General features: G+C 44.2%; 1 protein-coding gene across 1 annotated transcript; it reads right to left on the bottom strand.

The window, feature by feature from the left end:
* Positions 1–10001: 10001 nt before the first annotated feature.
* LOC128899481 (inositol 1,4,5-trisphosphate receptor-interacting protein-like 1) lies at positions 10002–11447 on the bottom strand. The gene has a single exon (XM_054178813.1). It carries the CDS (start codon positions 11445–11447, stop codon positions 10002–10004), a length of 1446 nt encoding a protein of 481 aa, XP_054034788.1.
* Between the last annotated feature and the right edge of the window lie 10566 nt (positions 11448–22013).

The raw sequence follows: 22013 nt of genomic DNA, 5'->3' as shown, positions 1-22013 counted from the left end.
CAGGCAGGGTATATTGAACTTTCAGTCATTTTTTGTAGTAACCCTGGTGATGATTTGGAATACTCTCAGGCTTCTCGTCTTTCTAATGAATAGCATAGGAGTTCGGGAGATTGCTTGCCAGAAAAGTGTTGAATGCAGTCCCAAGGAGTCTAAACAAATATAAACCCTGTTCAGATGAATTTTCCTAGATTTCAGAACTGTGTATAGTACTGGCTGGAGGGCTGAGCCCAGAGAGTAGTGGTGAATGGTGCCACATCCAGCTGGAGGCCAGTCACTAGTGGTGTCCCCCAGGGACCAGTGCTGGGCCCCGTCCTGTTCAATATCTTTATTGATGATCTGGATGAGGGGATTGAGTGCATCATCAGTAAATTTGCAGATGACACCAAGCTGGGGGCAGGAGCTGATCTGTTAGAGGGTGGGAGAGCTCTGCAGAGGGACCTTGGCAGGCTGGACAGATGGGCAGAATTCAACAGGATGACATTCAGTAAGTCCAAGTGGCGGGTGCTGCACTTTGGCCACAACCCCATGCAGTGCTACAGGCTGGGGTCAGAAAGCAGCCAGGCAGAAAGGGACCTGGGGGTACTGATTGACAGCTGGCTGAACAGGAGCCAGTAGTGTGCCCAGGTGGCCAAGAAGGCCAATGGCATCCTGGCCTCTATCAGAAATAGTGTGGCCAGCAGGAGCAGGGAAGTCATTGTGCCCCTGTACTCTGCACTGGTTAGGCCCCACCTTGAGTCCTGTGTCCAGTTCTGGGCCCCTCAGTTTAAGAAGGACGTTGAGACACTTGAATGTGTCCAGAGAAGGGCAGCGAGGCTGGGGAAAGGCCTCGAGCACAGCCCTGTGAGGAGAGGCTGAGGGAGCTGGGATTCTTTAGCCTGGAGAAGAGGAGGCTGGGGGGAGAGCTTCTTGCTCTCTACATCTACCTGAAGGGAGGTTGTAGGCAGGTGGGGGTTGGTCTCTTCTCCCGAGCAACCAGCACCAGAACAAGGGGACACAGTCTCAAGCTGTGCCAGGGGATGTTTAGACTCAAGGTGAGGAGAAAGTTCTTCCCAGAGAGAGTCAATAGCCATTGGGATGTGCTGCCCAGGGAGGTGGTGGAGTCACCGTCCCTGGAGGTCTTCAAGAGGAGATTGGACGTGGCACTCGGTGCCATGGTTTAGTAGTCATGAGATCTTGGGTGACAGGTTGGACTTGATGATCATTGAGGTCTTTTCCAACCTTATTGACTCTATGATTCTGTGATTCTATGCCTACAAATGTATACACTCTACCCTACGTGTAACTATCAAAAAAAGAAAAGGGAAAAAAAAAGGTGTTGCATAAATAAGCCAGGTTAGGATTTTATTCTTAGTTTGGAGAAAACCCACTTTTGTTAATACCAAAATGCTCAAGAGAAGCTGTACCTTTTTATTCTATAATGTACTTTCAATAAGAGTTTAATGCTATGGACTCAAAAAACCCACCTATGGTCTAGTTGATTAGGTGGTGTTGGATGATGGGTTGGACACCATGATCTCGAAGGTCTCTTCCAAGCTGGTTTATTCTATTCTAATATTCTCATTCTAAATTGCTCTGCTTAGTTTCTTGGAGGTTTTGTGTGTCTGTGTGTTTTGTTGTTGTTTGTTTTGGGGGGGTTTGTGTGTTGGGTTTTTTTCATGGTGATTTGGTCTGGGTTTTTTGTTTGTTTGTTTGTGGGGACTGTTTTCTGTTTTGTTCACATTTGGTGGGTTGGTTGGTTTGGTTTAGGTTTAAACCTTGTGCAGTTTTTTTATTTCTATTGAGTATGTAAAGCTTTAGCCAAAACAGGTATTTGACTCAGGCCATCTGCTTCAAAGAGAATGCTTAAAATGATTGTCAAAAGGTTCAGCTGCTCTGTTTTCCAATTACTCTTCCTTTTTTTATGTCCTTCCATAGATGTAAAATTTAGCTTTATGCTTGGCCTAGGCAAGGCAGACAAGGTGTGAAGCATGAGGACTGAACACCAGTAATGATATCTGTTTTCCACTGTGTAGTTATTTATCTTACTGTGAGATGGTGTGGGGCTGTTTGGGGTTGGTTTGGTTTTTTTGCAGATTGAATTACCCTGCTCAACAGCTCATCCTGTCAAGGAGTGCCTTGACAAATCTAGGATTTGTTTCAGACAAACTGAGACACAATCAGATTTTAATCCTCTACCAAACTGAACATCAACTGTCAACTGTCAGCTCCTGTTCTGTGTTTGTAAAGATCAGTTTGTGGAAGTTATCGATTTCTTTCTCACTCTCCCTAATGCTTCTTAAGCTACTCACCTCTTCCCTGAGCTCCATCACATCATTCTGGAGCAGTGCCAACCAGCGAAGCAGGTCAAAAACCCGCTCACACTGCACACACCCATAGTCAGTGTTGCCCCCTGTTGCCAGTGAAAGGCTGTGGCATTCCTCACAACCTATGGCCTGGATGCCAATATCCATTTTGGTGGGTGCAGAGAGCACAGTCTTCCTCCTGCAAGTAGCCACCATCATGCCTTCAGTAAAAGTGAAGCACCTTGTGTCCTGCCCACACGCCCTGCTTCTGGAAGAGGACATTGTCCTGACTCAGGTGCAGGACCTTGCACTTGGCCTTTTTGAACCTCATGAGATTCATCTGATTGTCTGGGTCCCTCTGGATGACATCCCATTGCCTAAGCACATCAACCACACCGCTCAGCTTGGTATCGTTTGTAACCTTGCTGGGGGTGCACTTGATCCCACTCTCTAGATCATTGATGATGCTATTGAACAGCACTTGTCTCAGTACAGACCCTTGATGGACACCACTTATCCCCTGTGTCCCTCAAGCCGTTGAGACAGCAAAGTTTTTTTGAAGGAGACAGAAGCCTGGGCCACATTCCTACTTTTCTCCTTCTTCACTGGGACATTGTCTATGCCAATGGCAGCAGCACTATGTTTGTATCCCTCAGAAATGAAGACAGGTCAAATCTGAAGAAAGGCAAACGGGACAAGGCCATACTAAGGTTCTGCATGAAACACACTAAGGTCCTACTTGCTTAGGAAATGAATCTTGTGTAAAAAGGCACAATTTCAATTGCTCCTTTGGAACTGAGCATGTTAACATAAACTTAGGGTTTAACTTTGCCTGGATTTTGTGTTACCTGGAGGTGTTTTCATTTCATTTCCCTGTCAGCAGCAGCATTTTTTAGAAACATACAGAAAAAATAACCTAAAAACTCAGCTAGAATTAAACAGCTCCTTGCTCTTGGGACTTATGGGAAGATTTCTAGCCTTCAACAGCACAGCCAGTTCTCCAAGGCAGATTCTCAGCTAAAATAAACCTACCATTTCTGCAGTTCCTGACAGTGAGTTAAACACGCAATATTTTATGCTAAAAAGCTATTCCTACCTCTATTCATCAATTAAATAGCTTTGCTAATATTTTTACTTTGACATCTGGCATTTTCATCTATTCCTTTGGAGTCTAATTAATGCTGCTTTAGAAGCAGTTTACAGAGCATTCCATTATGGTGTGAAATGGCAAATGAGGAACCTTTTGAAAGGGAAGACACTGTCCATTTCTCCTAGATAAATTCAGTTCTCGCAAACTGAGAAACGTCCTCCCTGACTCCTGAAACACCCAGAAAGCTAGTCAGCAGAGTGGCCAGTCTGTTGTCCTTTTAATGATAAACAGTAGTGAATATTTGAATAGCTTAGCTGTTATTTTTATTAAAGTGAGCTTTAGAGCTTTGTAGGATGGACTTGTGCAAACAGATCCAAAGCTTTGCTTGGCAGTGAGCAAGCAGAAGAGGTAGAAATTATTAGGTCAGAATCGCTTATCTCTAGGAAAAGGAAGAAAACTAAAAGACCCAGTGATGAATCTCTAAGGCACTTTGTCATATTGAGTAACAAATAGGTGGGAAGGAAAGCCATTACCACAGTCTGCTGAGTAAGCAATTGGACAATGCCATCAGAGCCTATAGCAAAGCAGCAATGTAAGTAAACATGCTGCAGCATGCATTATACTAGAGTAATCCTCCTGTATTGTCAGGATGTAAAGCTCAGTTAGCACTAAAAACAAGTAGGAGAGGAAGAGTTACAATGCAGAAGACTTCTGGGAGAGGGAAAAATAACAAGAAGAAGAGAAAACTAGAAAAAATTCTGAAAATAAAACCAGAAACAAACTCCAACCTCCTGAGATTAGCTAAGGTGTTTAAATTAGTTCCCCTCAGAAGGAAACCTATCTATACCCAGGTAGCATTCCCCATGTAAGAGTTTCTCTTCAGCAAGTGATGGTTGGTATATAGGTCATAACTGAACATGACAGTTAAATATATCAGTGGGAAAAAAGAGAGAGAGATGATAGAGGAGAGCCAAGCAATGTCTGTTTTCCATACTGAGGTAATTTTCATATTGATACTTGGGCTACTGGAATTTAGCAGGTGTTCACAATAGACTGTCTATAATAGTTGAAGACTCTGCCCCCAAACCAAAATCAGGTGTCCTCCAATGACAGCAGTTCAGATACAGTTAATTTTGAACAAAATCAAGTCAATCTCTTGTTTGCCTACCTATCTTTTTATGTGCATTTGACACCCTTTTCCTTGACAGGTTAGTGTTTAAACCATGGAGTGCTGATTCAGTGCTGTAGCACAGTAGACCAGAAAGAGTGCTCAAGTCCAGTGCCTCCGTCAAAGGAAGCAAATGAAAGCCAAATGATCTGACTCCATCAGCCATCAGGACACGACTGATGTGTCCTTGCTCCAGTTTTGTAGCTGAGCAGTAGAAAGCTGACAAGGCAGCAAGAGACAGCAAAGTATCTTTCTATCACCCTGCTTTACAGTCTGTCTTGTAAGACGTTCACAGTTTTCTGTTATCAAAAGTGACTGGGCAAATCTTTAAGTTCTGATAAATCAGATTCATAAGGAAGCAATCTTTTTAAATGAATGAAGGTCAGTGCAGATGAAAGGCACAAACAGAGATGAAGGCTTGCGATGGGATGAGCGAACTAAGCACTCAGAAATGGAAGGATCGCTTGGTTTGGGACCAGAGCTTGTTGTTCAAATACAACAAGTCCATCTCAGAAATGTTCATGGAACTATGCTGAATTATAGTCCACACCAAAACCTATGGAAAGAGACAAACCAAGCTTTTTGGGGGCAAGACATGGAGACCGCAAACAAAACCAGCTTGGTGTCTGTTGGCGTCTCAGTCAGGTAATGAAGTAACCGGACAGGGATAAAAGCTATCATGGCAGCATTCCATTTGCCATCAAAGAATCAATGAAACAGCAGCATGAATCCATATCTCTCAGCAGTACTAAGAGACACAATTAGAGAGGAAAAAGAAAAGCCAAAAGGGTGCAGGAAATCAGCATTCAAAGGCTGGGTGATAGCTATGTTATTCTAAAGGTTCTCTCTGCCTGCTGAATTTCCATGGCTTCTTATGCCCTGTACCAGAAAAGTAAAACATTCATCATCATCATGAGCACTGAAAATCAAAGGGTTGAAATGACTGGGATAATAAGAGATATTGTTGGTTTTCCCTTGCTTCTCAGTTTTGTGCTAATGGTGGAAGGTGCCCCGTATCCCTTTCTCAGGTATAGTCTCAGGAGACAAGGTGGACAAGGATGGAGCCCCCTGTCCACTCCCTGTGTGGAACACAGATTATTTGTGCAATAACCATGTTCAAGGAAAGATGTATGCAAACCTGTGGACAACATGCCTGGCCAGAAGCTTCAGATATGTTCACAGGCACATTCATACACAAACTAGACGGCACCTACAGACAGGCTTTGCTCTTTCAAAGAAGGATAGAAAATCTTCACTGTCAGCTTTCTACTTCTTCATTTGCCACACATAAAAATTCACCTTGCTATCTTACTGTGTCAGAAGAAATGAAGTTGTTGTTGCCTTTAGAAAACACCTTTGAGGTCTTTGATTCCAACCACTAAGCTAACACTAGCAAGTCTGATGCTAAACCATGTCCCTTAGCACAGCATCTACACACCTTTTAAACACCTGCAGTGCTGGGGATTCAGCCATTGCTTCCTCGGGCAGGCTGTTCCAGTGCTTGCTATCTCTTTCAGTTAAGAGCTTCCCTGTAATATCCTGTCTAAACCTCCCCTGCTGCAACACAAGGCCACCTTGCTGCAACCTCATTTCAGTTAGTTTTGGAGAGCAATGAGATCTCCCCCAAGCCTCCTTTCCACTTTCCACCTCCATAGACTTGTGTATGTCTAAATGGTGCAAGAGATCACTAACCATCTCCTCTTGGGTTGTGGGGGCTTTCATTCTGCTCCCCATCGCTCTCTTCCAGCTCATGGGTCTGCTAGCCACTAAACTACTGCTCTTAGTACTGAAGACTGAAGTAAAGAAGGCATTGAGTACCTCAAAGGCTCATCCTTTAGCACTATCTTCCCCCCTGCATCCAAGCAAGGATGGAGATCCTCCTTCATCCTTCATTGGTTTCTCGTCTTCAACAGCTGAAGGCAGGTTGATTTCTAGCTGCTCTTTGGTCCTTCTAATTTTCACCATGCATAACCCCATGACAATCTTGTAGTCTTCCTGAGTGGCCTGGCCCTTCTTCCAGCGGCCATAGCCACTCCTTTGTTTCTCTGACTTGCAAAAACCCCTCTCTCTTCAGCCCTGCTGGCCTTCTTCCTTGGGACTCAGCTTCAGGCACACGTGGGCAGCCTGTTGCTGTGCCTTCAGAATTTCCTCCTTGAACAATGCCCACCCTTCCTTGACTCCCTGTCCCTTCAAAACCGCCTCGGAATGGACTCTGTCAGACAAACAGTTTCCAAAAGATGTCAAGGTCTGCCTGCTGGAAGTCCAGGGTTGCAGTTCTGCTGACCCCCGCCTCAGAGTACTCGCAGGACCCATTGCAGGGAACAATGAGCTGCTTTGTTTTCACTACTCCAATCTAAGTCATTGCCCATGCTGGGAACAGCAACTGAGTCAATCTTACAGTACCAAAATTAACATCTTGTTCACTTTTAAGGATTGACATGTGAGAATGATAAGAATTGCAGTTTGGATGAAATTAGAAGAGCTCTGTTCAAAGGCTGCATTTGGCCCTACGAGGAAAGAGACTCTTCCCCACTTTCTGTCAGAGGCCCTATTATAGCCTTATGCTCTCCCTAGGGAGAAACTAAACCTTGACTCAGTAGGGAGCACCTTTTAGAGCTGCTTCTTGTGCTGTGGCTCTCGCTATTCCTACGAGGTATGGTAAAACATTAGATTCACGACAAATTTCTGGAGACTGCAAGAGCACTCTGAGAACCTCACCGGAGAGAGTTTCTGAGATGACAGTATTCTTTCCTTGCCATATAATCCTCATTTTGGTTAGAAACTCCAGCTAAGCCAAAAATTGAGCAAAGTGGCAAAGAGGGTGTGACCATTCAAATCAAACTGGGATAGAGCCTTTGCCAGGACAGGACACCGGGATTGTCTCCAAACCAGCAAATACATCTCCAGGTTTTCAAGAGGCACTGTTCTGGCCAAAGTCTTGCAGGGCAAGTACAGAGTTAGAAGAGATCTAGCATCCTGTCCAAGAGGGGCGAAAGCAGAATCATCAGGCACAAGTGTTCAGGAAGATTGCTCCACAGGTAAGACATTGTGAGGTTTTCTTCCTTCTCTGCTATGCTAAGAGGTCTGTAGGAACACAAAACCTCATGCTTTTGCTATCTGGGTAACTATCTGAACCATGTTTAATCCCTGATACTGTTTCTTTTTTTCAACTGCCCCACATTCCCACTGGTTGCCACCTTACCAAGTGCTTTGCCCTCAGTTTCCAGAGCCCCAGTGTCCCATTCTAACTTGAAGCATGCTGTCTGAAATGGGGGTTTCATGCACTCATGTAAAGGGCACGTTACTGCAATGCTTATCAAACGTGCTTATTAAGTGCTGCTAGAAGCTGAAACAAGCAGATGAAGAGGTTCTGGGGCACTGTGGAATAAAACGGTGCCCACCAAAGACTTTTTAAACCTCAGTGCAGAGCAAGTAGGACTCATGTTGGCACAGACAGGGTGAAGCCTCTCTGCCAGCTCCACATGTAAGCTGGTAAGCTCATCTGCTGCGAGGACTTTTAGCCCTAGTGCCTACCTGCAAGAAGGACACTTTGTCCGAGCTTGCCACCAAGGGCTGCATTGCCTCCACCTGAGCTTCCCCCAAAGCATGCAGCCATCCAGGTGTCTGGCTGCAGAGAGTCTCACAGCCTCTCGCTGGAAGTAGATGGAAGTTGAGGAAGTGCCTGTGTGAGGTGAGAGAACTTGGGCTACATGCTGCGACTGGTGGTAGAGCTAAGACAGAGCACCCCATGCAGTGCTACAGGCTGGGGTGGGAGTGGCTGGAGAGTGGCCAGGCAGAGAGGGACCTGGGGGTACTGGTCGACGGTAGGCTGAACACGAGCCTGCAGTGTGCCCAGGTGGCCAAGAGGGCCAATGGCATCCTGGCCAGGATCAGGAACAGAGTGGCCAGCAGGAGCAGGGAGGTCATTGTGCCCCTGTACACTGCAGTGGTTAGGCTCCACCTTGAGTCCTGTGTCCAGTTCTGGGCCCCTCTGTTTAGGAAGGATGTTGACTTGCTGGAACGTGTCCAGAGAAGGGCAACAAAGTTGGTGAGGGGCTTGGAACGCAAACCCTATGAGGAGAGGCTGAGGGAGCTGGGGTTGCTTACCATGGAGAAGAGGAGGCTCAGGGGAGACCTTCTTGCTCTCTACAACTACCTGAAGGGAGGTTGTGGACAGGTGGAGGTTGGTCTCTTCTCCCAGGCAACCAGCACCAGAAGAGGAGGACACAGTCTCAGGCTGCACCAGGGGAGGTTGAGGCTGGAGGTTAGGAAGAAATTCTACACAGAGAGAGTGATTGCCCATTGGAATGGGCTGCCTGGGAAGGTGGTGGAATCACCATCACTGGAGGTGTTTAGGAGGAGACTTGATAGGGTGCTTGGTCGCATGGTTTAGTTGATTACGTGGTGTTGGATAATGGGTTGGACGCGATGATCTCGAAGGTCTCTTCCAACCTGGTTTATTCTATTCTAGTCTATTCTGTAAATAGGCTGAGGGACACAATAGAGTGGGAGCAAGAGACAGACTGCTGGATGCATGCTTTGAATTTTCCAGGGCAGGAGCATGCACAGCCAATAGGAAAAGCCCAGGATCAAAGGGATTCTGCATCCTTCCCCCATCAGGAGGTTCACAGGGCTCCAGTGGTAAGCAATCAGTGGCCACCTGTCCCAGTAGTGGAAGCAAGTGAACCCTCTCCCTGCCCACCAGGCCTTCCTAGGTGCAAGTACACAATAGGTGTGGGGCTCTGGAGGTGAGGAGCAGGCAGTGGGCAATGTGGGTGTCAACTGATCCATACCAGAGGAGTCAGGACTACCAGAAAAGAATGACTTCACATATCCTAACCAGTGCATACATAATGTACTGGCTGGGGCAAAGTATTATGGGCCTTGAAGTTCAGATTGTAACATGAGAGGCTCTCTGAAATGCAGCATGGACAGAATGAGTGTGTGCCTTGAGTTGGAACCACACTGATCAAAGATCTTGCCAGCTCATTGGGATTGCCCAAGGGAAATGCCATAGGGGCTCCAAGGCCTTGCATTTTCTTATGACTCCCCAGGAATGGCCAAGGAGACACACTTCACACTTCCTGCCTGCACAGCTGCAGATTGCAAAGCTGCAGAGGGATAGAATTTCTTGCAATTATTCCATGGTACAGCCATGGAGACCTGTTAGGGAGCCTTAGTTACAGAATCACTGAAAACACAGCCCTCCACATCAGCTCTTCTGCCAACGTGCTCAGCCCAGCTCTGTGGGAACTGAGCAGTCAGCGACCTATGCCCACATTTCCCAACAAAATGAAGCACAGGCACAGATGGAGCAGTTGCTCAAACACTCTGATTATTTATCTCAAAGACAACAATTGTTTCCAACTATGTACAGAGGAGAGATGCTGGAAGGCATGGACACCATAGAAGAGCTGACATTCACTGTCCAGATGGTGACAAGGCTGTGGTGTCCATGACATCAGTCTAGGAGCCCTTCCAGGAGCTCCTCCTGAAGCTGCTCACACTGTCTCAATGCCCTGGCATGGGCATCCGGATTCTGTACCAGATGCTGCAGTATGTTGTATGGCTCACACTCTTCAAAGCATTTGGGCAAGATGATCTCCTCGGGCATGGTACTATTGCTAAAGAAGAAGTGGTTGAGCTGTTTCTGTTCCACAGACTGGTGCAGGAAGTTTAGAATATCCACCACCTGCCGGAAGCAGCCCCTTCTGCACCAGCTGGACAAAGGTCTGGTGTTCAGGAAGTGCATGACAATTGTCTTCAAGGTGTAGGGAGAGAATTCTGTGTCCTTCAGCATGCGGGTGCAGAGATGCAGGCATCTGAGATGGAAACTGCCCTGTGGCACCTGGCTGGTCATATGGCTGAAGAACTTGCTCTCTGCCACGGCGCAGCTCTGTTGCCATATTGTGCTGCGGATGTAGGTGTCATTTGCACTGTGGCTGGTGAGGAAGATGTCTGTACATCCTACCTGCACCCCAAGAAGCACTTCAACATAGAGGGGTCTTCCTGAGCCACTTGTAAGCATGAGGTAGCAGGTGCGTTGGCTGTATGGCAGCACCTCCATCTTGTAGTGACGTGCCCAAGGCAATGCCACCCAGGCTTGTTTCACCAACCTCCGGAACCAGAGGGCAAGTTTCTCCACATCTAGGTATGAGTGGGTGCAGAGGAAGTCCAGCATATATGGTGGCCGATTTTTCATGCGCACGTGATGCTTGGGGCTGTGGATGAAGCACAGCATGTTCCGGACCCTGCAGGCACATTCCAGCACCACACGGATGCGGTAGTCCCTGGCTGGAATCCGCCCCAACGTGGCAAGCTCCCGGTGGAAGCTGTGCCCAGCAGGGGGCTCCAGGGGCACAAGCAGTTGGTAGACAGCGTCGTCTGCCTCACAGGGACTCCAGCCTTCGAAGGCGCTGCCCACACCTATGGCAGGCTGCAGCACTGGCACGAAACTATTTGAGAGGCGCGTTCGCAGGAATCGCAGGAGGTCATCCACCAGCTCCTTCACTACCCTGCTCCTGGACATCATTATCTGCCCAGGCCACTCAATGCACCCCGAAGTAATCCTGTTTCCTGCCTGCTTATTTTCCACACCTTCTCTATCACTGCCTTCCTCTTCTTCCTTGTCCTTCTTGTCTGTGTTGTTGTCCAAGATCTCCTTCTCGCTGCCACCAGAGTCTGGTTCAGGCCTTGTTTTCCTGAGCCACCGCCAGAGCCAAAACAGGAGGATAAGGCCTCCAGCAATGGCAGCAAAGAGCACAGCTCCCCAGGTCGTGATGCTCTGCTCCTCAGGCCTCTGCTGCACGATCATGGGCACCAGGTTCCTGCGCAGTTGGCTTCTCCTCTCCATCTCCTCCATCAGACGAGTCACCTCCTCGTTCATCTCCTTCTCGTGATCCTCCATACGCTGCCAAGCAGCCTGGTTGGAAAAATCATAGAATCATACAATCAGTAAGGTTGGAAAAGACCTCAAAGATCATCAAGTCCAACCTGTCACCCAACACCCCATGACTACTAAACCACGGCACCAGGTGCCATGTCCAGTCCCCTCTTGAACACCTCCAAGGATGGTGACTCCACCACCTCCCTGGGCAGCCCATGCCAACAGGTAACAATTCTCTCTGTGAAGAACTTTCTCCTCAGCTCGAGCCTACATTTCCCCCGCCACAATTTGAGACCGTGTCCTCTTGTTCTGGTGCTGGTTGCCTGGGAGAAGAGACCAACCCCCTCCTGGCTACAACCTCCCTTCAGGTAGCTGTAGAGAGCAATAAGGTCTCCCCTGAGCCTCCTCTTCTCCAGGCTAAGCAGCTGCAGCTCCCTCAGCCTCTCCTCACAGGGCTGTACTCAAGGCCTCTCACCTGCCTCTCTGCCCTTCTCTGGACATGCTCAAGAGTCTCAATGTCTTTCTTAAATTGAGAGGCCCAGAAAAATCAGACTCTAAAGGCTCTTAATTGCCTCACCTCAGAAATACAGAAAAAACTAACTTCCATCTAGCACTATCCAATAACTGCAATTTTGCAGCAAGCTGTAAAAAAGGCAGAAAAAAGTAATCTTTCAACTAGGCATTTGTAAACAATTCTACAGGAAATATTAGAATACACTGTCCTAACAATCATGCTAAGTTAGTTAAAGAAAAGGCAAAACAGGAATAGTTTTGATGCTCATTTCTCTAATATGAGCAACTATATTTGCTTACTATTTAAATCTATCATTAAACCAAGAGGGACACCTGAATAAGACAGGAGAAACAACCAACATAGCTTTTATTTGACCAGGCCTGGTGAGATACTGTGAAGTCTTGCTAACAAAAATTGAGCACTTACTAACTGCCCCTATGCCTTGTGAGGCCTGTGTTACTCTACTGAACACTAATATTCTTTGGTTTCTGAGGTAAAATGAGGCTTATTGCCAGTGGTGCATGTCTGCTACCAACCCTTCTGTTCCCCAAAATCACATGTTTTGAGACCTGTCCCTTAGGTATAAACACTGATAATGGCTGCAGTTCGTTTGCATTTCAGAGTAAGTAGTTCAGCATAAGGATGAGTTTCAATCCTGTTTTCTTACTCTGACAGAGTATTTTCTTGCACAGCTGGTCAGATTGTGATACTGGCTGAGAAAATGCAACTTACATTGTGCAGGCTGAGTTGTACAGCAAGGGTCAACCTACCATAAAGAAGCTCCCTGATAAAATAACATGTGATTCCCATGAGCAGCTATTCTTTTTTTTTCTTTAGTAGCTATGAGCTACGCAAATGTATCAGAGTGAATTAAACAACTTCTTCTTTAAGTAACCAGTTTCATCATAAAGTGTAGAAATTAAATAAGGCAAAAATTAGTAATCTAGCAGTGGTTTAACAATTCTTCTATCAAAACGAGATAATAAACTCCTCTACAAAAGCAATTAAGAAGAGATGATGCCTTCTATAACGAAGGCTGAAGGTCCTATTTAAGGATTGTACCACAAAGAAGCTATGGTGTCAGAATAGCTTCACATACAAAGTAAGAACAAAAAGATAAAAAGGAGGAAAATCATATGCTGGTATGCAGAGAAGCAGAGCACGTTTTCATGAGTCAAAACTAGCCAAGCAATCTCATGAAGGTGCTGAGAAAAGAAAAGGATGACAGCCACAGATGTTTTACATTTGGAAAGCCGTGATGAAAACATGCTTTCCACTTTCCAGAAAAAAGGAATGTAAAATGTTCAGCAATGAACATTTTGATGGGATCCCATCACTCAACTTTACAACACAAGTCTTTCTCATTCTGTCCATCCCTGCCAGCAAGCCACTAACAACGGCAATCAGACTGAACAAAGATTAAGAGAGAACAGCAAGAAAAAGCACCCTTCTGTGCCACAGAGTGATGGATTTTGCCATGCAGCTGATAGCAAATGAGACTACTGTTTTTGTTATCATCACTTTAATCTGATACCGAATTGTTTATAGTATACTGATGGCTTATCCATTTAGTAAGATGTCTTGGACTTGGTTGCACAGACAGGGAGGCTCATGACAAATCTGAGAAATCAGATTGATTGCAAGTCAGCAGTCTCAATGATCACTTCTATCCCAAGACTCTTCCATCAATTATTTCTTCTGAGAAAGTAGGGTAGAACATGTCCATCAACCTTAAAGACTTAAAACCTGTACTGTGAAGTGGGAACATCTCTTGGGTTGGGGAGTAAGATTCTTGGTTATGTTTTTTCCCCCCAAAGCAAGTCTCTATGAAAGAAAAAGTTTAAGCTCTGCTGAAATCTTCTACACAGGAAGACCTAAGAATGTTCATAGCTAATGGAATTACTGTGTGCCTGTGTCCGGCCTCATTTTTTTCTTTATTTCTTCTTTAATAAACTTAGAATAATGATTAATGACCACTAATGTTTATTTTCCTGTGGGTTTTTTAATCAATTTGTCTGCTAAAGCTTGGTAGAGATTTTGTGTCAATGTGTGCTTTCTCTGCGTGAAAACAAATCCTTATGTTTTATCTCCCTGCAGAGTGGGAAAATGTACCTAAAAGCACTGACTGTCAGCAAAACGAAAGGCGGATTGGGAGAAGGGAGGAGAGAAGGGCAAAGTTTTAGGGGAGAACAAATTCCATCCTTTATTGCTCTCAGAAATATTCTTGCCCTTAAAAAGGAATCTTCTGGCACTTTTAAGGAAAACAAATGTCAGGCACCCTGATTCCTACAGAGTTAAAAAGTGCAGAGGCCAAAGAAAGATGCCTTTTCTATTTGAGAACTGTTAACACTGTGTTTGTGGTGGGGTTTGTGGTTTGTTGGTTGTTCTTTTTTTTTTTTAATTTATTTTTATTATTATTTTTAAAAATTATTTTAAAATTATTTTTATTTTATTTTAAGTTATAGAATCATGGGATAGTTTGGACCGGAAGGGATCTCCAAAGGTCATCTAGTCCAACTCCTCCATATTAAGCTGGGACATCATCTACTACATCAGGCCGCTCAGAGCCTTGTTAAGTCTGATCTTGAACATCTCCAGGGATGGGGCCTTAACTACCTCCCTGGGCAACTTGTTCCAGTGTTCCATCAGCCTCATGGTAAAGAGCGTGTTCTACCATCCAATCTATTCTCTAGTTTCAAACCATTGTCCCTCATCCTATCGCTGCAGGCCTTTGTAAACAGTCCCTTGGCAGCCTTCTTGTAAGCCTCCTTCAGGTACTGGAAGGCTGTTACCAGGTCTCTATGGAAAATAGCAAGGGATTCATTCTTAATCCATTCATCTCTCTTTAAAACACAAAGAGTAGTCCATTTCCATTTCTGCTATAATTGTCCATATAGAAACACTCTTTTTTTTTTTTACAACAAATTAACTTGCCACTTAAGGGAAGAGTGCACATCCTCTGCAGAAGAGATGACAGGTCCTGCAGGGGAACAATTTGAACAAACACTGACAGAATAAGAATGACAAGGAACATAAACAGACACAGAAGAGGCAGAAAGCCTCAGAGAGATCAAAAAAGCACTGGCAAAAGGCAGCAAGTCACTGTCTGCTGTAAGGCAAAAAGAGGCTCAAAATGGGAAAAAGTGCATTCTCTGTGTGAGCCCTTGGCTGTGTGAGTGCAGAGGTTCACTGGCTTCACCAGCAGTGGAACAGTGAACATACCCCAACATTTCTAGGAGTTTGTGATCAAGCAAGTCCTCTAGGAGGAGGGGGGGGAATAAAAGAAAAGAAAGAGAGCAGGAAAATAAAAGGCAAAGACTGTCAAACCACTGACAAATGTTTCTTATGAGGGAAAACTGCCTTTAAGCAGTGGTCCAGATGTAACAAGCACTTTGTTTTCCAAAGAGACATCTGCTGAATACAAATGTTGAAGTAATTCTTGTTGTCTCATCTGCCCTGTGATGGGAGAGCCAACATGCCACTGATGAACAGCTAGATCCAACTCGCCAATAGATCAGGCAGGAGCACTAGAGAGATGCTCTTTGGCACTGTAGCAAGCAAGTTTGTGTGGCTAATGCTCCGTTGAAGTTCAAGTGGGTTAGCACTGTGAAAGGAAATACTTTTATTTACTCTACTGTGAACACTTACTGAGCAGGGAGGTTTGTGCATGTTATAGCAATCAGAGCCAAGGAGGCAGTGCTGCCTTCCTTAAAACACACAGAGAAATAGGGAAACCAGTGTGAAACCAATTAAACATACCTGGTAATAATAAATTTGTTTTTAAGTATCTGTAAGTAGCTTTGGTATCTCTGTCCCCATTAATAGTTTATTTTCTGGTCAGGTGCACTATGATGCTGCACATCAAGGTGGTTATCTGAAAGTGCTGAGGCAGGTTCAAAAAGACCTCCAAAGTGCAAAACATAGCTTTAAAAAGCAGTCAAGATTTCTTTTTCTTCCTATAGTGGGGACCAAACACATACCAGAGTGTTGCTTCTAAACAGACAGCAACTAAATGATGGGAATGCTCATAAAATCTCAGCATTTTGGTCAGAAAAAGAAGAGAGAGAATTTTCAATTTGAAATGTTCAAAAGCTGTTGGGAAATTTTAATCCAAAATTCTATGCAAACAGCTCTTGAGCACAAAACTAACATGAAAAAAGGTTTTCCTTTCCTTTTTCTGTGCTCCTGGGGAAGAAGGGGAGGGAAGAAGGGGAGGCAAGGGAAGGGAAGGCAGCAAATAGCAATGCAACCTGAAAGCATATTTTTTCCTCTATTGCTGACAAAAATATAGCAATGAAAATTGAACAACAATATTTTAAAATGTTTTTCAGAGGAAATTCTTTACCTTTTTGAAGCACTCTCTATAAAAGTTGCCATTGCTATTGATAACTGCAGAGCAATTAAATGTTTTACTTTCATTAAGGATACTTCAACTATGCAGCCATAAATTCTTCCTTCCTGAGTAAGCTACACATAGGAAATACTGTAGAAAGCATTCTGAAAATGTTCATGGAATACATATAAATACACACACACACACAGATAGATAGATAGATAGATATAAATTAAGATAAGGAATATATACTGGAAAACTGCCTGGTTTAAGATGCTCTATAAACTTCAGCCAAGGAAAGCAACCTTGCATTGAAACAGAAGTAAAAATAGAGGAAAATAAACCCGAAACGCTGTTGGAGAGGAAGTTGCCTTTTGCAGGTGTTATTGGAGGATCTTATCATACCTAAGTAATGGTTTGTTGTAGTTTATGAATGTATTGACCGGAAAGAGGATTCAATAGGAATATTATTTATTAAACACCAAAAATTATTTTCCCGTGCCAATGTACGCAGGTTCGTTTGCCCGGTCGATAACAGGTTAATTACACACGGCAGAAGGCTAATATAAACAGTAGATTAACAGTCTAGAGCAAGCAGAACTCGGAATACAGAGGAACAAACTAGAATGTCCCTAGTACACACGAAGCTACACAGCACTGCTGCCTCGGGTGGTATAGACCAGGTCACACCGGAGCTGACTAAGAGGTAATAAGCTATAAACCGCAGAAATAACCAGGTAAAACAGCGTAATTTACTCACAAAGGGAGCTAATTGCTCTGGAGGTAAGAGTAAGTAGGGTGCTTACCGCCGCCTCGAAGTCCTCTAACGAACGGCGGAGAGAGGTGAGAGAGTGACAAGCACGCAAGCTAGACGAGCAACGAGTGCCCGAGCGAGCTACCCCCTAGTAACTCCCTTTTCAAACCTGAATGGCCCAATGGCACATCAGCCATTCAAATCCCGCCAATCAATTAAAAATGTTTATGTGGCGAGCAAGCTGCACACGCCTCCTCTCCTGCCTTCTGACACGTGCGGTCGCCTCTCCGAAACGTGAGGCTTGGGGACCGGGTTCAGCTTCCCCTCCCCTCCAGGCAGCCTTAAAGTCGCCTGCCTCTTAGGCTCTTCCAGCACAGAGGGAGGACAAAGGGGCAGTGGCTCAAAACAGATTTCACCGTCTTATTAATGCCTCGTCCAGGCCATGCTTATGAGAGATAGCCACACTGTAGACATTACAAAGGAATGTCAAGCTTTAAGTTGCACGTGGGAAATAATATGCCATATCTGGAAGTTAACAACAAATCTGATCATGTACATTACGGTTCTGCCTGTCAGCAGAAGCCAATGTATCCACGATGGGGCAAAACCAGGACTTCGGAGCTATTCCCCCACCAGACACCCACCATAGAGGCACTGGTGTAGCACTAGGCAGTCTTAGGAGGTCAAGGCAGCACAGGGCTGCTTATCAGGCTCCTGTGTGACAAGTTCTATGGCAAGGGAGGGGCAAAATTCAAGCTGACATAACTATTACAGTAAAGCATGCAGAAAGACAAGGAGAATCCCATTAAAGACAGCAAGAGACAAAAGTCAGGACCGGGTGGAGTGAAGTTGACCCAGAAATGTCAAGAACTTGTCAATCTTCACAACTCCTTAGAAAATAGAGATTTTGGAGGACAGTAGGGGAATCTGATTTCATTTCACATGGGAGATGTTACGCATTTCTTTGCTCATTAAGAAGAAGACATAGCAAAAAATGGAACTGGCTTTGAGTATCACTGTTTTCAAGTTTTACTAGCCAATGTACATTGTTTGGGAGAGGTTTTTAAGCATATTGAGGGTGCAAACTTGATATGGAAACAAACTATGCCATTAGAATTGATGCTATGCTAAAAAGTAAAAATTCTCAGCCTATTAGCATTGCTCTCACAAATAGTTCCTAGTGACTAGACTGCTAATTAGCATTACTTGCTGTCTCTAGACATGTGACTTCAAGCTGCTGAATCTGATTCTTCTCCTGCGGTCTGTAAAGTCTACTGCAGTAGATCCCACTGTCTTTCACTGCAGTGCTAGTTCCCCTGGGTTGAACTTCTTTTTCTTTTTTACCATGTATTTTTATTAATTCAGCTGACTTTAAGGTCAGTTACTGAACCATGGTGATATTCTTCTTTTTTGTATATTTTATGCCTAAACTCTGCCCACCTGTAGGCAATATTCTGATTAGTATCATGTAGGCCTTTCCTTTAAGTGCTGATGGGTATAGGTGGAGATAGAGGTCAGCCAGATTTAAGGGAATAGAATTAAAAGGATGATAATTTTTTGGTGCTTAATTCATTGCCTGACAGCTGCAATTTTCTCTGTCACTTCCTCCTTTAGGAATATTGCTGGGAACTCCAGGGAATTTAGAAACTTGATGTATTCATGGAGGGAAAAAAACCAACACACCAACCTGTAAATTTGAGGTCTAAAGACAAAATTCTTTATGACCTCAATTCAAAAGACTGGAAATATAGCACCTCTCCAATTACACAGTAATTTTTTTAATAGAGGCAATCATGGAAGAGCAGAGGGTAAGCAGTGAGACTGCTCAGTATTGCAATGCTGACTCCAGCATTCAGTTGTATATGATTTTGGGTTAATTAATTGTCTGTTTTTTTCCTGTGGAAAAGCATTATAAGAACATCCCAGGAGGGATGGTAAGCCTAATTAGTACTTGTAATGTGCTTTGAATATGAAGGAACGAAATATGATTTAGCATTGTCACTAAAATGAATGTATTTCCTTTTCAGATGCTTAGTCCTGTCACCATCAGCTCTCCACTGATGTTCTGAGAACTTCTCTTGGTGGGGAAAAGTTGAAGAAGAATATGAAAATTTGACTTTGAAAATTAAGCTTATGGTATTTTTAAAATCATTAAGCTGTTGAGGGAAGGTGCAAAATTAAAAGAAAGCTGCCCAAACCAGAATAGTTACAGAAAACAGTTAGGTGTGAAATAGCATCATCAACGTCTGTTTGGCTTCTCACAGTGATACTGATTTCTACATCTTTGTGTCTAACAGAAAAATCTGGAGAATTTAGAGTTATCTGGTGTTGAAGTGGGGTTTATTTCTAGGAAACACCTTCCAAGAAAGTTTGGGTAATTTGGATAGGGTAAGAAAAGTGGGTTTGTATGACTAGTTTTAAATCCACATAGTTTGATCTGAAGAAAGCTTATGTTTGGCATGACTAAGCCTCTGACTGATGAACACAAGGACCTTTGTAGAATGTCATCTATTGTAAAGGCTTTCCATACCAAAAAATGAATTTGATTTCCCAGTCTAATACATTAGTAAAAGAAGGAAGATACCTGTGGGCTACAGATTCTGAGCTGCCACAAGAAGGTCGGGCCCATATTTTGGCGGCAGGTGTGTGGGATGGGATAAGGTGGCACAACTACAATTGAAATGACCTGAAGATGCTCACATTTATTTAAATCTTATTGGAGTTACTCATACTTCAGAGTACATGGCTTGGTTTTGCTAGAAGATTTCTTGCAGATAACTGTGCTGCAGTGAACTACAGCAACTGCATTAAAAGAAGAGAAACTTCTGGAAAGGGCAAGTATTGTGCACCTCAGACTTACCTTGTGCACATCCACATAAATACATCAGCCAGCTCTTGTATTTCCATCATCCTGCCACAGACAGTGTTTCAAATAGGAAAACAAAGGAATGTCTGAATGCAAATTCCATTCTGAGTTGGATAAAGACTGGCTAGAGCCTGCTAAGTATTTTGGTGGGAGAGAAGTCTGGAAAGCAAAGTGGCAGGGCTTGATGAGCTGAAAGGTGTTTTTTGTTCTTGTGGTGTTTTGGGGGTTGGTTTGTTTGTTTGTTTGTTTGTTTGTTTGTTTGTTTTTTAACCAGTTCCATGATTCTGTGAGAGAGAAGTGAGGAACCTGGGGGAAATGCCAGGAGTGTAGGTGTCAAATACCAAGCAGCATAGAAAAGGTAGCTCTGTTTACTCCATCATTCCTAAACACCTGTGTTGAAAATCTGGTCCAGAAGCAAGCTTTTGCTGAAAGAATGAGAGTAAAGGGTAATTTATATTTCTTAGAATTCAGAAGTCAAATGACTAACAGGGTTGGGTAGTTGCTGTAGGTGAGTAAGAATTTGTTTCCGTTTGCTAAAATTCATAGATTCATAGAATGCTTCAGGTTGGAAGGGGCCTTGAAGATTACCTAGTTCCTAACTTCTTCCATGGGCAGGGACAGGACACCTCCCACTAAACAAGGAGGCTCAATGCCTCATCCAACCTGACCTTCAACACCTCTGGGGAGGGGGCTTCCACAACCTCCCTGGGCAACTTGTTCCAGTGTCTCACCACCCTCCCGGTAAAGAATTTCTTGCCAGTATCCATTCTCAAACTCCCTTCCTCAAGCTTCAATCCATTTCCTCTTGTCCTATCACTACAAGGCCTTTTAAACAGTACCTTCCTGGCTTGCTTGTAAACCTTCAGGTACTGGAAGGCTGCTCTAAGGTCTGCCCAGAGTCTTCTCTTCTCCCGGTTGAACAGCCCCACCTCTCCCAAGCTCGTGTCATCCTATTAAACTCTCCTTATCCCAACCCATGGGGTTTTACTTTTTTCTCCCTAGTCTCCTCCCCATCCCATGGGGGAAGCAGGGAGGAGGGAGTGAGTGGCTGGGTGGTCCTTAGTTGCTGGCTGAGCCTAAACCACGACAGTAAGGAATAAGGACATTAATGTGAAGCATTATACATATTTCTAACATTCAAGCTGCAAGATGTCATGTCTCTTAAGTAAGTGTGCATCTGTCTGATAATTACAGCTTAAGGTGCTACTGCTGTTTACAGGCATCCCCCAGAGAGTTAGAGGAATGTTATTAAAGCAACATCAAAAAGAAGCAGTAGCTATCAAAGCTACTTCTTTTTAAAGTCTGAATCATTGTTACGTTTTTGCTTAGCAAGTCACTTGGTTGATAGATTCATAGAGCTTTGCTTAAAGAATTCAATAGGTTTAGGGAATATAATGTCATATGTGATCTGGTTTAAGCACTGATAGGTTCTTGTTGATAGCACAAAAATATTTTACTCCATTACTGGATGAAATGACAGCTTTGCCTTTTAACAACCACGTAATCAGTATCTGAACAGAGCTCTAGACCCTGGGCTTAGCAGCCTGTGCTAGTGGTGTTTAACAGCGTTTCACAACACAGAGGTTAACAAACAGCATGATCCAAGGCTTCTTAACCTGGAAACCTCCTCAGTTCTGTGTTGTGAAGCTGTATTGCAAATCTTACAGGATTTGTGGGAGGGAAAATAAGCTTGCCTTATTTTTTTTTTCATAGAGAGTTGGGCAAATGTTTAGCATAGCAGAAATAATCTGTGGAGAAGAACATGAGGTCTTTAAAGACAATTTCTGTTATACACTATGGGCAGAAAGCTGAAATCCATGTTATGTTTTCAAGACAGCATTTACAAGAGCTGAGTGAGGGTAAGAGATGAAAGATAATATTGACTACTTGATGATTTTGACAGTCCAGGCTGAAGATAGGATTGGTTTGTTTGTCGACAGCAAGTGAAAACTCACACTACAGCTGGATGCAGATAAAAAGACCTGGGAGTCCTAGGGCATCCTGGACAACAGGATGACTATGAGACAGCAAGACGCCCTTATGGCCAGGAAGACATCTTGGGATGCACCAGGAAGCAAGTCAAGGAAGTGCTCTTTTTCTTCTACTCCACCCTGATTAAG

The sequence above is a fragment of the Dryobates pubescens genome, chromosome Z (assembly GCF_014839835.1).
Source record: "Dryobates pubescens isolate bDryPub1 chromosome Z, bDryPub1.pri, whole genome shotgun sequence".
NCBI lineage: Eukaryota > Metazoa > Chordata > Aves > Piciformes > Picidae > Dryobates > Dryobates pubescens.
Note: the sequence above shows the minus strand (reverse complement) of the source record. Positions and strands in the feature narration are given on the sequence as shown.

What these genes read in the sequence shown, in the direction of transcription:
- LOC128899481 (XM_054178813.1), bottom strand. Translation starts at nt 11,447, where the DNA reads ATGGAGGATCACGAGAAGGAGATGAACGAGGAGGTGACTCGTCTGATG.